This window comes from Plutella xylostella, chromosome 22 (genome assembly GCF_932276165.1).
Source record: "Plutella xylostella chromosome 22, ilPluXylo3.1, whole genome shotgun sequence".
Classification (NCBI taxonomy): Eukaryota; Metazoa; Arthropoda; class Insecta; order Lepidoptera; family Plutellidae; genus Plutella; species Plutella xylostella.
The window spans coordinates 11,639,607-11,655,826 of NC_064002.1; the positions used below are offsets into that span (position 1 = coordinate 11,639,607).

A 16,220-nucleotide genomic window follows, 5' to 3' on the forward strand; every position below is an offset into this window, starting at 1 on the left:
AAAATCTCTCGTATTTGTTCCCTTTACAAAAATAAGGGAGACCGTTCCGACTGCAATTCGTACCGAGGTATATCTCTGCTATGCATCCCTGGAAAAATCTTCGCCAAAGTTCTTTTAAATCGACTGATTCCCTTGTCCGAAACTCTCCTGCCAGAGAGCCAATTTGGCTTCAGGCCTGAAAGAGGAACCTGCGAGGCTATATTTACTTTGCGCCAATTGCAAGAGAAAAGTAAAGAGCAACGTCAACCGCTCCATCTGTGCTTTGTGGACCTTGAGAAGGCATTCGACAGCGTACCTCGCGAGGCCTTGTGGTTGATCCTGGAGAAATATGGCTGTCCCGACAAGTTTATTAGGTTAATTCGACTGCTTCACGACAACATGACATGCTGTGTAGCAGCATATGGTGAACAGACTGAGTTTTTCCCCGTTACCTGTGGAGTCAAACAAGGATGTGTCTTAGCTCCCACCCTGTTCGCCCTGTATTTTGCTGTCGTGGTTCGTGAAACCTTGCTAGGCACTTCAGAAGGCATCGCTATCCGCTTTCGGACAGACGGAAAGCTATTTAATCTAGCTAGACTTAAGGCCAGCACCAAAGTTTCTTACGACATGATAACGGAGATTATGTATGCGGATGACCTATGTTTTGTGGCTAATTCACCAGGCGGTCTACAACAGCTGATGAGCAAGCTCGACGAGGCGTGCTGCAGATTTGGACTGAAAATAAGTGTTAAGAAAACCGAAGTTATGTCTTTGGACACACCGCCAACGGCCGACTCTGCACTGAATATTCGCCTGGGGGAAACTACTCTTAAGCAAGTAGACAAATTCCGGTACCTGGGGAGTACCTTAACAGCTAAGGGGGACCTAGACGCCGAAATCAACAGCAGGATTGGCGCGGCTTCCGCAGCCTTTGGAAAGCTACAGCTGAAGATGTTCCGCTCACACGACATCCGGAGGTCAACTAAGATCGCTGTGTACATGGCTATAGTCCTCCCAAACCTTCTCTACTCAGCCGAAACGTGGTGCTTGTATCGACGACACATCCGGACACTAGATAGGTTTCACCTCAAGTGTCTCCGAGAGATTTTAAATATAAAATGGTCAGACCGTATTCGAAATACAGAGGTGTTGCGTCGGGCTAAGGTCGGTGGCATCGAAGCGTATCTTATGAGACGACAACTGCGCTGGTGTGGTCATGTCTCCCGCATGTCCGATGACAGGCTCGCGAAACGCGTATTCTATTCGGAGCTCCGTGAAGGCACGCGCAAGCGAGGTGGCCAGTTCCTTCGATACAAGGACGTAATGAAAAGGCACATGAAGAGATGCGGCATAGACCCGAACAGCTGGGAGGAGACTGCAGCTGAACGCCCAAAATGGAGACATCTTGTGCAAGGAAATGTCTTCACTTTTGAGGAGCAGCGGCGAACAGACCTGGACACAAGAAGAGAGGAACTAAAAGCCAGACCACCTGCGGCAATCGTATACAATTACGAAAATGGTTCACTGAAATGTGAAATGTGCGGTCGAACATTTACCGCCAAGATTGGCTACATAAGCCACATCCGGGCACACCAACGAAGCCTAAATCTTCATTAGCAGTCGCCGTAGCCGTATCGGCTTGGAAGACATCATCATTTTTTTTCGCGAATTTTGAAATCCTGATTTCAGTTTCGGGCTTAGATATACCATGCTGCACATGTAGCTTTCGGCTTAGTATACCCTTTTTGCAACACCCTGTATAAATCGATGAACAAACGAACGATAATTGTGTCGTTGAATTAGAGAGTAACCCCCCTGAATCGAACAGATATTTCACATGGCAGTGATTAACAATAATTATCTACAGTACAATAATATCGCAAGAACATACAGGCTTACTTCACAACAGTCAAACAAATTTTATCTCTATAACTTGAATCCATAGGAACCCCGGGCAAGGTCACGGCTACGTTGACCTTGGATGAAGATGGAGGGGAAGTGGACACCAGCTCAGCTAGAGGTGACGTGGAATAGTCACTGGATCTAGACGTTATTGTTCTAGCTGTAAAAGAAACGAATAATGATACATCGTTCGTATAATAATCGTAAAATTTTGCAATAAGTTAAATGTATTATTTATCTATATTAATCTTCAACATAATTATTTTAAACACATTTTATAGGTAACAGTTAGGTTCATTACAATCATCATCATCAGCAAGTAGTCGTTCACTACAGCTGAACATAGGCCTCACCCAAGAAGCGCCACAAGACTTTGTCCTTGGCCTTCCTCATCAACAACTGGATATACCTCAATCAAAAATCAATATTTAAAATAATGATCTAAAATAACCTAGTGAAGATTGAAATATAAATAATAAAAGGACACGAGAAACTCACTATAAGTGCAGGAGCTGGACCCCGACTCCGCTGAAGGACTATAAGGCTTCATCTCGTAGTGGTTGCTGCCGCCGGCTGAGGGCGCCCGCGACGCGCTTCTGTGGCCGAAGGGGGAAGAGTAACTGGATGAGAGAGAATATATTTTATTGTAACCAAAATAGGAGATCGCCAAATGACTTATCAGCTGTACTTTATATGAGTCGGGCGCACCTTGAACAGCCAGCGTTACACTACGGCGGAATACCATCATTCACGCATACGCTAAGAAAAATATCAGAAAGGTACCTATATAAAACTCATAGCTTTAAACCATATTTTAGAAGTTCTGAATAGAGACATCGTTTTTATCAATCAAAATTACGTAAATCATAAGCCTATCTTATGGTTACAATATTTCTTTGTCGGTATGGTTCACATACTATTGCTCAAAATAGGGCTTCTTTAGCACCTACATATGTTAGTGTTGTAACTAGAACCATTGTTTTTCATTAATATGATACCTTGTTAAGGTACACCTAGTAAATCAAATTAGTATAGTATCGTTACCGACAATTCTCATCATTATCAAGGTGGTGAGTGGCCCTTATTAAATCTATGAATTATTAAAAGAATACACACAACACTTGAGAAGTTTAGAAATTAGTCATGTTATTAGATAGCCATCGAAATCAAACACTCTTTTTTTGCTTCCCTGTAGTTTGGTAAAAAATGCGGACCAAAACCAAAACTTAAAGGAATTTGTTCAATCGATCATGAAATTCTTCAAAAGATGAAATGGAAGATAAAAAATACTTCTAATACTTATCAAACAAACCTTCATCACACAAAAAATCTTCTATATCTACCTTCAAAATGACCTTTAAAACCGTCCAAACAAGGGCTGAGTAAGAACATTTTTTCTATGAAATATTAGAACAAAGTAAAAACGTCAGAATCAATTAGTCACCTGTCTCGGACGTGGGGCATATCGTAGTGGTTATCTGACGACATCCAGTATTCGTTGCAGGACCTGGTCAGATCTGGCGCGGCGCCCTTGTCGCGGCCGCTGTACGATTTTGGAATTCCTAGACAAAAAAAGTTTAATAATAAAAATCTATAGCCCTGTTTCACAAAGGCTGGATACCTTTGTGGGATAAAAGACATGCTGTCGCTTTCTGTGAATATGTGTTAGACAGTGACAGCATGTCTTTTATCCCACAGGTAGTCATTATCTAGGCATTCTGATCCAGGCATTTAGTAAGTTATCTTCTAATCCTTTGTATCTATGAGTAGTATTATTATTATATTGTTATCGTAGGCAGATATACAAAAGCACATTGGTATTGTATATGACCAAAGAGCAATACACACTTCAATTTAACAACACACATCCTTCATCATCCTTTTCGTTCAATATTGAAAGTTTCAATATTGAATTGTTTTTTAAAAGAAATCTCTACGAAGTTGATTTAGAAAAATAAAGGTAGCAGTAGTGTAATGTCTTACCAGAACTAGCAATAGTGTACCCAGGCCGTCTGACGTTCCTGCCACGGCACCACACACACAGCAGCGCGGCGCCGGCGGCCAGCACGGCCAGCGCCGCCCCGAGACCCAGCAGGATAGCCGCCGTGTGCTGGCTCACTGGACAACAGACAACTAGTTAGTCATCATCGACCCATCACGTCCCCACTGCTGGGGTACGGGTCTCCTTCCAATGAAGGAATGGTTTAGGCCTAGTCCACCACGCTGGCCTAGTGCAGTTGGTAGACCCCAACACAAGCTAGCTTGTGCTGAGAGAGTTGTCGGGTAAGTGGGCAACCCGACTGTCAGATGGCTCAATAGCAACTAGTTAGTCACACTAAGTACCACCTATAGTATCTTAGATTAAATATACAAACAAGACGGTGTTTCACAATCACATACAAAAACAAAGCAAAAAACTGTCCGCATTTTGTTAACAATTTCAACCTTGTGACAAATACTTATGAATAATGTCACAAATCTTCTAACCGAACTAATTAAAAATAAGTGCTCATTGGTAGAATTAGGGTGATATTTGTAGAGACGTTCTTTTGCACTAGTTCGTATTAAAATATGGTTGTTAGTCATACAAAGTCCCACCCGCAGTCTACACTACGCTAATGATATTAAAAAGAGCCGATGCCTAATTAGCGACACAGCACAAAGCAGGTGAAACGCCGCATGATAATTTATAACCAGTACTTTGTAGTTACATACAGTTACCACCTTTCAAATTATAATGCGGCTCCACGGTTTCAGACCATAAAGTTATGAAGTAGCGGATAATTGATTCTAATTAGCAGTTGGAAAAAATCTGGTTTTCTAACAGGGTCTACGGGTGTGTCCGTTTCAAAGACTAGTAGCAGAATTGTATTATGTATGTAGGTAAAGCATCAAATATTTACTTCTTTCCGAATAACGTTTAGAAATGTAGGTACGTTCATATTTTGAGAACCGGATAGTGTTATAGTTGTATGATGTGCGTGTGAAAAGGAGGTTCGAGTCTGCGCTGGGGTAAAATTTTTAGAATTTAATAATACCGGTCGAAACTTTCCAAAACACTAACGAAAATTCTACTAAGTACCTCTCCATAAGTATCTCTCTCAACCACATAGAAGTTTCAAATGTATACTAGGTACTTATGTGAAGCTATAAAATTTCATTTAATTCCAACTCAATTAGAGGCTACTGCTATTCATCATCATTAATAAAAACTTTTGGAGCTTATTAGACCCCGTGACTAATTGTAGTCCCATCGTAGATGTCGTCATACCGAGCCTACTATTTAGAAGGTTTCCACACGCCCATTTCTATTCAATGAGTCACAAAGACTCGCAGGGAATAGGAAGTCGTATTAGTGAAGAAATCGATAAGTTACTACTAAATTATGTGAAGAGGGAACGTTCCGACACGAATATCTTGGCTATTATGGACAGAATTATTGATTATGTACTTTCTTTCTTTTCTTGAGAATTTTTAAAGCTTTCTTGGCCAAGATAATTTGACATTCCACAATCACCACGTTTATTAGTCGTTTCAGAAGCAGTCGTCATTATAAGTAACAACGAAAACTAAGCAATTATGTCATTTCTGAAAGCACAAAAATTTATATAAGCGATGTCAATCTTAAGATTTAGCCTAAAGAAAATGAGACTTACGGATAACCTTATTTATAAGGAGTCGAATTAAAAAAAAGAATTTAAGGTTTTGATAGCACTAAAATTACAATTTGTGTACCTATATAGAATCGTTATCAATATAACTTATACAGGCTGGAATTTTATAAGGCACGTTTTCATTGCTCGGCTAATGTATCCGACATCTCAACAGTCATCTGTAAATGACACATAGACCGGAATCTTAACAGTCATCCTGTAAATAACACAAAGGAAGGTCCATAAAAGTCATAAGCCACTAAACCAAACTTCTAGAACTCAAATCTCACCTGAACTGTTAGCACAAAGGCCATCGACACAGGCCGCGTGCTGGAGCGTGGGGCCGGAACAAGTGCCGGCGCACTGCCGCTTCCTCACCCGGAGACAGTCGGCGGTGCAGGAGGACCACGGTCCCCACGGAGACCAGACTCCTCCTGAGGAGAAAGAGGCTGATGGAAGAAATGGTGATGTTGATAGAACAGGTGCTTTGGTTAGGGTGCTTATTTAAGATTGGAGTTTTTTCGTTGCATGATCTTTGCTACAATTATAATCCGCAAGAGTTAACTTGGGACCTGGCCACGACTAAAGCACGATAATGTATTTCAATGTAGTACTTATCTAGTTGACTCCTGCGGCTTAAAGCTGCCTTTCAACCTGCAGTTTCGCCGCAGCTGTCAATAAGGTCAATACCCATCACACCAATCCGAACCTCCAACCGCATACAGCAACTCACCGCTCTGACACTGCAAGCAGTCCTCGCTCCTCTGATTGGCTGAGCCGCGGCACGGCGCGCCGCCATTGGCCGGCGCGGGCTGCGTGCAGCTGCGCGTGCGTCGCTTGCCGCCCGTCGCAGTCCCACAGCGACATGGCGACCATGGTGACCAGTCCGACCAACCGCCGTTTACTATGGGTTTAATTAAAGTGTTAAAGTTATTACAATCATGAGACAAGAAAAAGTTCCAGTAACATATGTAACGGCAATGTAAGGTGGAACTTTTTCAATGCTCGCGGGTTGGTTTGTTTAGTGTTAGTTGGCCACACTACACTGCAGAAATCCAAGAGTATAGGTACTTACTACTACTTACATTTATAAAGAAAGGTATAAAATAACAAAGACAAAAAAATGGTCAGGTTCAGCTAAGCTTATTTTAAACTGTATCCTTTATGACATTGGATATGCACTAGGCCTTACACGGGGAAAAAAGTTGCATAACATGTATCATACATGTATCATAATCAGTGTCTAATTGTAAAGTAAACCAAATTTGAGATATAACGAGTGAAAATGTGCCGACTCCCAAAAGTAAACATTTCAAAAAGACCTGTTTCCTAACTACTACTTCGGATTAAGTGGCCAAGTGCTCAACAACTAAACCAATAAAGCATTACTTATTTATTTTATAACAAAAATACAAACTGTAATATTTCAACATGTCAAAATAAATAATGACTTGGTCATAACAACTCGCGAATCTCAATATAGAGCCATAATCATAAAGTGCGCTTCTTGGAATCAAAACTGCAACATCATAAATCAGTTTTGTGAGTGACATGACATGGCTTTAAGAGCCACCGCATAAAAATAATTATGATTACAACAACAGGTTGCAGTTTTTAAATAAAAAACGATTATATACTTCATTAACTATATTTAAGGTATTTTATTAGTCGAACCCAACTGTAGTGATTGTCATCAACACGCAAAGAAAAAAATTAAGCAATCACAAAAAGTGATTTAACTCCAACCAAGAAGGGTGGTGTTATAAAGTTTAACATCTCATCCTGTATAAAGAGTCTACCTGTATGAAAGTACATCATTAGTGAAGCACACACAAAAAACTTTCTTATTATTATTTTTTATACTGACAAGTATTGTCGGGTTTTTTAATTTTTCTTTGGTAGGTATCCCATTGTATTTGATGATTTCGAAAGCGGAAGTTTAAGAATATTACCCATTGTTTAAGACCACACCGTAAAAAGACTTAAGTTTACATTAAACGATAATCTCAATTTTGATAATGAAGATACAACACACGATGAGAACGATAAGAGCTTTGTAAGAGATAAAAGATATCTGTGTTGATCTGTATTACTTAATGAACTTTCACAGACGGGGGTCTACAAAATATAATTATGTATCTATATTTTCGTATAAATAAGTACTTATTATAAATCAAATTCAAATATAAAAATGCAAAAAACATTTAGATAAGAAATTATTAAGAAAGCTATCTGAACAGTTGGTGATTTTATAACAATCATAAATATGTGTGCAGTATGACAAACTTATGTATTTGTTCCAGTGAAAGCGGACTAAATTGATCCAATATTTCATTACCTACTAATGAATTATGCAGTGTTATCGATGACATGGGTTTACTAACACCGAATTGCTACTGTAGGAAAATTTTAAATCTAAAAGAATGAAGAGATATAAAAGTTTGTGGCACTGTAGGTAACTAAACCAAACCGGCCGAGGAAATTACTAAAAGCAAAATATAGAATAATAAACGTCTAACCCAATACCACCCTGCGATAAACAAACATATTAATTAAAACAAATGTATAAATTCTTACCATAGACAGTTAGCACAGCGGGCTCAGATTCCCGTCGGCCGGCGATGTTCTCCGACAAACAGGTATAATTCGCCATGTCCTGGAGACAAATGTATCCATTAAAGGCAATTTAAATATCTTGGCTGAAAGGTAAAGTTCTAGAATTAAAAGGCTGGACAGTGGACAGTGTCGTGAATATAATTATTACTATATTCTGCATGTGTCTCCGTGGGGGTCTATTTTTAACCGACTTCGAAATAAGGTTGGATCTCTTTAAATTATGGATTATGGTCTGTTTTATAGTTAAGAATTTAAAAAAATGGTTCTAGCCACCCCGTGGAGGTTACAATTAAGAATTTGATGGACAGCTTGATATAAACCCTACTCAAACCAATTATTTTGTTTTCGAAATTAATGAAATAATTGGGACCATTAAAAAAGCAGTCAAGCGTGCTGATGGCGTATGTCAGGATAGATTGGCATCATCAGTCACAGCAAACAGGGTATAGAGTTAATAGTAGAGTCAACTAGCATACTAGGTACCTACTGTAGAGCTCCAATTATTCTAATTAAATAGGTTTAGTAGTGTAGCATTTTTCTTTTATTAGAGTTTCGTACATGATAAGGCTAACACAAAAGCTTTATAGGATCTCTATAATTTTCGAAGTCACTTTCGGAGGCTCCTACCATTTACCTATTAGAAAACTTCAGCAAAATGTACCAAAAAATACACACCACAAACAATCTCACAAAACCCATAACAACATAACTGTCAAACCAAAAGTATCGGTTTTGTGGGAATGGTATTGTAATGGATAACACTGGAATGTTTAATAAATAATACACCCTCGTGCAAAGAAACAGTTCCAAAATGTTTCAACCTCAATTGTTTTTAAACAGCTAAATTGTTTTTAAACATTTTATTTAGACTTTGTTTAAAATATTTACGTTTTAAGTTGGTAATTCTAAATTTAATTGGCATTCTATTGCGTTAAACATAATGATTTCAGGTTAGTACGATCTCGTAAGTTACAGTTTGATGATGAGTATAGCTTTCCATAAATACTTTAACGTTCTATATGCATTTCAATAAGGTATTGCGTTAAATGTACTAATGAAAGATTGCAGAAGGCATCATTAAAATTATCTTTTTTCCGCTTAGGAATAATTGGTGCAATTCTCACAGGAACTTTTTCATTGCCCGTGAGTGTAATAAAACCACAACCAACCTGCAAGCTGACCCGTGGCAGCACCAGATTCTCGTCCCGTGCCTCCAGTGCCAGCCCATTCCGCAGCCAGGTGAGGCTGGAGGGGGGGGCCGAGGCGGGGGGGACGCAGCGGAGACTCACGCTGCGCCCCACCTCGATCGAGGCCGACTGGGGGGCTATGGTGAACTGCTTCTTTATGTCTGTAAAGGTAAGGGTGGTTATAGTAAGGCAGTTCTAGATTTTCCGCTTCATCTTCACTGAGGTGGGCTGGGGGGCTATGGTGAACTGCTTCTTTATGTCTGTGGGGGTGATGGTGGGTTTAGTGGAGGTTGGTGGGGATGGGTTTGTTGTTAGAAAATGATAATAAATATAGCCTAGTCTTAGTAATCCAAAAACAGCCGTAAAAAAGAATCCTTTTGCATTTTTTTATACCCATGAATCTATCTTATTTTATTTCTAGTTTTCTGTTTTAACTAAAGGTGCTAAGTGTTATCGATTATCTCGCAATATATTTCAGTCAGGGGTTATATTTTATTCTACCTATTGAGATATACTGTTCCTATGTTGTTGGAATGTATAAAAAGTTAAATTATTTGCGATTGGATAATGGATAGGTAAATAAGCTTTCAAAATTCCAAACAAAATTATTTTAGGCGTAAAATCCTCCGTTATTTTTATCAAACGTGTCATTTCATGAAGACCGTCTGCCAAAATATTAGGTATCCAATTACTGCAGTTACAAATCAACGTGAAATTCAGAGCAAAACAATCCGTAGACAATTAAACGAGACGCATTGTCTGTCTGTCTGTAAATACACACCCCTCGAAAAATGCTAAGATAGGAATATTCCGAAGGCCCGTCGTCAAAATGAGATCGTCTTTATTCGTCTTCCGTTTATAGGCTGTCGCGACAACAATGTCGGGGGAGTTTAAAACGACGCTGACGTGCCTTTATTGTGAAAATAATTGGAGGCGACTTCAATTTCTTACAATAATTTAAAGTTTCGTGAAAGCTAAAAATATTTTACCGAAATGAGTTTGAGAAACTACTGATAGATGATTGTTATTAATTTGGAACTAGAAATTGAAAGTATTGATGTTGGATATTGTAGGTAAAACAGTGTTCTTAAATATATCGTAGTCTTATCGTAGTAGTAGAAAGTACTACCTATTATCCAACAACATTTTTCTTTCGTAGTCAACAGGACAAGAGAAAGCATAAGGTATATGGCATATTGCAAAGGCTGGAATATTAGCCTCCTATAACTAACAATAATAACATAAAACCTTCCGATTAACACGCCTTACCATATCCAGCCCAACAAGGTACATGTTAATGGTCTCTGTATCAAATGTGTGTTACAGAATTTCTTCAACATTGTAGTCAGTAATCGTACTCTTATGACTACCCTTATGTTTCTCCGAGGGCTCGCCACGCAACGGAACCATTATGTAAAGGAAACATTATTTCCGCTCGTTAACTCGAGCACTTTGCTATTTGATAAATGCTTACTAGCTTTTATTCGAGAACTTTTGGGGTGCTATAGATCGGGGTATTTGATGTGCCTGAGAATCATTAGCGGAAGGATGTAAGAATTGTGCGGTTATAAAACGTTTGATTGGTTGTTAGTGGAATTGCTTATTAGGTTTATGGTTATTGGACGATTACGTTGATTTGGTTTTAGGGATGTTAATCGTAATGACTGGTTGTTCCGTCGTGCTAATAAATACAGACCTAATATTGGTCAGGCCTATAAATAGTTCATCAGCTAAATTGAACATTAAAAATCCCTTTGATGACTTATAAGGGCAGGGCCTATTAACGACAAAAGCGATTTTATGAAACATACTATAATAATGATGTCGATTTTGAAGGCGGAAATTCTAATTTTAACGCTGTCAAAACCTTAATTTCTCTATTTAAAATTCGACTCTATGAGTGTTCCCGTAAATGTCATTTTTTGCTAGCAAAATTTATAGTTTGACAGCGTTAAAATTAGAATTTCCGCCTTCAGAATAGGTACCAATATCTAGGTAAGTAAGTACACCGTAATATAAGGTGTTACCAAGTTTTAACCTTGTTTCATATTACTGTGTAAAAACTGTATCTAATATAATTATTATGATATCACACAGTCGCTTGTCATATTGGAATTTATAAATGAAACTAGGTAAAGATTAAATCCGAAACAAAATGAAATGAGAAATATTTTTAACGTTGGAATTATAAGTAATTTCTATTGAGCCGTCCCTTTTACATTTATTGGGTGAAAAATATAGGACAATCATTATAATTATTTACAGGGAAAGAGTAAAAATTTGTCAATATTAACCTATTGTAAATAAAAAATAAAACTTACAAGCCAGTTCAACAAAAACCCCTTGACTCCTGATATGACCCTTGCTGTTCCACGCGAAGCATTCACAGTTGTACCTCCCACTGCCGAAATACTCATCCAGCTCATTCCTAGTCACGTTGAGCTCCGACTCCACCACTCTCACTCCATTCTGGGGGTCTACGTGCTCAAACTGGGCAGTCTTATCTATCCTCACCCCATTGCACTTGAAGTAAACTTGCAAAGCGTTTGCGGCTCTGCAGAGTAACGTCGCCGGTTTATTCTTGAGCACGTAAGAGTTCTTAGGTTCTATAAGGAATATTGGTAAGCCTTCTATAGTTTCGTGGTTGTCGGGTAGTGGGAGGTAGTCTTCGTCTTCTTCGTCTTCGGAATCGTTGTCTTTTGGTTGGTAGTCTTTGAGGTAGGGGTCCAGGTTTTCGACGCCGTCAGGGTGAATGTATTCGGGTCTTAGTTCTTTTGGTTTTGGTGTTCGCGTTTCTGGAAATTTATACGATTTTGTAAATATGGTAGGTACATAAGTCACTAAAAGTAAGGTTAGTACTTACTGCAGATATTCAGTAAAGGAAAATAATATGTTAATATTGCTAACTGTATCTAATGTTATGCCTGAAAATGTATATAGGTAGGTTCCAAAATCTAAATGTGCAGAATTTCCTCTTGCGTATGTTTTATAATACCTACATTATTTAAAAAAAAATAACAGGTATAAAAATACTTTCTTGCTTCTTTTATACTTTTAATATCTACTCCATTCATAAAACAATTAAATACCTGTATTCCTCACTATCCCGACGTGCATCACCATTGTCAAAACGATAATCCATCGCGAACTCCCCAACAAACACATCACCGGCAACACTTATAACATCAACAATCGCTTTCACTACACAATGTTCACCACTGACTTTAACTTTACTTAAACGTACTTGTATATTTACATAAATAAATTTAGATATAATATTTTATTGCTTATTTTTTCGTCTGTATTTCTCAAAACACGTGGTGGCGTTGGCCGAAACGGTTACAGACGTCTTTTGCGCGTCGCGTCGTTTACAACACTGAGGGATTTCCTATCCTATGGCGTTAGCAGACATATGTGAGCTTTCGATAGTATCTTTTTATAAACTATTCGGTTGCTGACGTCTATTGTTAATTAATTCGATTCGGAATATGTTATTGTATTCACGGTTGAGTGGGTTATGTAGTGTTAGTTGGTAAAAGGGGTGAGTAGGTCCTTTACCGGTCACCGCTTTGATAAAACGTGATACAATTTTTTTATTGTATTCGAAGCTGGGTATTGTTGTGTCGGTTTATGTAGTTAATCATTTAATCGTATATATAAAGTTATCAAGTGTGTACAGGGTGTTAGGTTTTACCATATCTAGGAACTTATAAAGTTTATCGTATTTCAATCTTTTAAAAACCAAATAACTCGATAAGTTAAATTCTTAAAAAATTTAGTAATAAACTAGAACCAATTAAGACTTTTCGACATTTGACCTATCTTTGATCGACAACATCCGTCCGTTTATTGACCGGAACATGAGTCCTTAAATTAATTCCTCCGATCAATTATTATCTATTGATTTATTAAGTAGTTAACTACCTACGTACAACGAGAGTAGTTTGTAAAAATTTACGTTCATCAGAAAATGTTATATTTATACGATGAATAAAAACATTTTGACTTTGACTTTGATAAACTACACCTCCATTGAAATATCGCTAATTACTTTTTGAATTTACAACAAAAAATGTACTGAAAAATAATGATCTGTTTAGAGGTAAGTTAATAAGGTTTTGTCAGAGATTTAATAATAATATAATACTAAAATAGTGGGTAACTTACCTAGGTATGTGTCTCCCAGAGGAGATTCATTTCAAGTAAAGCGGTTTAATCAACCTCCTCCCCATATTATAGTTAGGCACTTTATTTAGAATATTGATATTTTTTGAATAGTGAGTTCTATCTAACCTTACCTTACGACCGACCGCAACACATTGTAAACTTTCTCATTTTTTGGACTTCTACTGACATCTGTATTATGGTAACAACAACGTTTGGTAGATTCGAACACCACACATACACTCCTTGCGTATTTCCAACGCCCTTTCTCTACCTACTAGCGGCGCTGTCCTTTCAGTTTAGCGTATAAAATATAGATGGCGCTGATTCTCATGGTGGAGGAATTGCAAACTTCTTTAACCGCAGGCATGGTATTGACGGTATAGGGGAGGACAAATATCAAACACCCTTATATTAAAGCTCTGACGTAGTTTGTAGATGTAGCAACAGATGGTGATACTAGTTAAGTCAATCCATCACACATAGTCTCTATCAACTTGGGGCGCTGCACGGACCTGTAAGGTCTGTGGGGCGCTGCTTAGGCTAAAGACAGAGAGACATGATGATTTATTAAAATTTGAATGAACACATAATTTTTAGCTGTATCGAGAACAATAAAATTGCTACTGATAAATTAATGATAAATTAATAAAAGTACTTATCTACCAACAAGAATCTCACATAATGTAAAGGAGTTTTATAAATGTAATAAGTAATCAAAATTAAATATTGTAACTTATAGATTTGTAAGTTTATTTCATTTATATATAGCCCAAGAATCCCAAAATTGAAGTTGCAGGAAAAGTGGCTACCTACCCACACAAGAGCAAGCAAGCATCGCTGCAACATTGAATATTGATTGCACAAAAGGAGTTGAACCAAAGCGTATTCCAAATTTGAAATTATTCCGTATCTACCGATTCCTTTTGAAGCTTCCAAAATATGTAAGTGGCAGAATTCGACCGTCACATTTTTATATTCTGAATAATATTCTCAGACCCCACTTCTTTTGGTTACATCTATCGTTATGCTCCGGTTCGGAAATTCAAATTTAGTGGCTTGCTCGCCTTTCCGATCGGAATATTCCGGATAATGAGGTGCGAAGGTTGCTCAATCAGAGAAGACATTTTATTCGGAAAAGAAAATACCTATATAAAAATGTCCATGTTGCAAGAGAATAATAATCTTCTACGACCCAAATAGACGAAAACTGAACTATGGTACTGAGCTACTGACATACCAAATAAATATAAACAACAAACGATTTGAATGGTTAACTGGTAGAGAATGATTAAAACATAGAAGCCACAAGATTGAACTTACATTCAAAATTAGGATTCGTAAACTTATACCCTTCTATAGGAGGGAAATACGAGGGGTATTTCACCCATCCTGTAAATAGCAAATTAAGATATCTTATATTTAAAAATCCAATAAAATTATAATATTGCATCTAACTATGACTGTAGGCCTTAACATTTTTAACGAACGGTTGAGTACCTACGAGTAGTACGAAAGGTCTGAGTCGCATTGTCCAGTTTTTATTTACACTTCCGTAATGTCCATGCTGAGTAGTACACTATCACTGCATCCATCCTCTCCAGTCTGGCCAAGTTGGCAGCTTAAAAATTTTTATCTGCTTAGTAAACTCTGCGGCGAACAACCCCTGTAAGTCCGTATTTCTATTAAGTGGTGAAATACTGCAAAAACAATCACGGGAGAGACTAACGCTCAGTAAGCTCCTACTGGGCAACGAGGAAAAGACTTTTAGAACATGCGACTAAATAGTAATTGAATTTGACCCAATGTGGTATTACTGTAAATTTTATGTAAGTATGTAAGTATTTCACGCTATTTACCAATGCAAATTAGAGTGACATTTACGAATAGAATGAATTTAATAAGAGTAAATTCATTAAAATAATAATAATATTAATAAGATAAAATTATTTAATGTAACTAAATTTATTTATGTAAATGCTAAGTCCTCGGAAATTGCTGTGCCCTCCCGGTTCCATAATGATCGCTTGTTTATTATTTTAACACCTTATGTAAGTAACACTAATTATGGAATGCAATAAAGATTTGAATTTGAATTTGAACTGTAGGAAGCTGTTACCAAAAATATAATGTTTGCAAATGCAATCAATGTCTATACACAGTTACACATAAGTTCTTGGTTTCGTAACCAGGTAATAAGGACTTCAGATAAGTACCTAAGATTTTTTCTAGAGTTAATTGACTAACGATTTTAAAAGTTATAGGTACTTATACTTTTAGTTACAAACACGCCCAAAACTAAAATAAAGATTTTATGAATATGTATTATATTAGGTAACTATGTAGTAGACAACGCTATGATATGAATAAAACAGTTACAAATATATTCTGAATTTAATTTAAACGATGCGGCAAATATTCCAAAAGCCCATCAAACGAATCGCAAGAAAACGCAGGATCTAAACACCCCAAATCTCAAGCACCAACTCTTTAACCAGCTCACGTCTCCAACAAATGAGGACACGGCGAGCACTTGTGCCGAATGAAGCTTTCCGTCGAATCTTGGACTCTTCAGCGACACTCCAAATCTTGGGCCTTAACTCGATAACTACTGGGCTTAGACAGTTTAGTCTCCAGGCAACCCGGGTTTTGGATCCCTTCGAGTGTTTCTTTTTGTTTCGGGACAGAAATAAGCCGCTATTATTAGCTTTGTGTTGTT

At 37.7% G+C, this 16,220-nt stretch overlaps 1 protein-coding gene across 1 annotated transcript; it reads right to left on the reverse strand.

The window, feature by feature from the left end:
- Positions 1 to 1,644: 1,644 nt before the first annotated feature.
- On the reverse strand, positions 1,645 to 12,893 carry LOC119690496 (netrin receptor unc-5). Its single transcript, XM_048629181.1, has 10 exons — positions 12,427 to 12,893; positions 11,659 to 12,132; positions 9,320 to 9,498; positions 8,112 to 8,190; positions 6,268 to 6,438; positions 5,825 to 5,968; positions 3,865 to 3,999; positions 3,326 to 3,443; positions 2,380 to 2,501; positions 1,645 to 2,041 (listed from the first exon to the last, which is right to left on the reverse strand). The coding sequence occupies exons 1-10, from the start codon at positions 12,500 to 12,502 to the stop codon at positions 1,875 to 1,877; spliced, it is 1,665 nt and encodes a 554-aa protein (XP_048485138.1). The 5' UTR covers positions 12,503 to 12,893; the 3' UTR covers positions 1,645 to 1,874.
- Between the last annotated feature and the right edge of the window lie 3,327 nt (positions 12,894 to 16,220).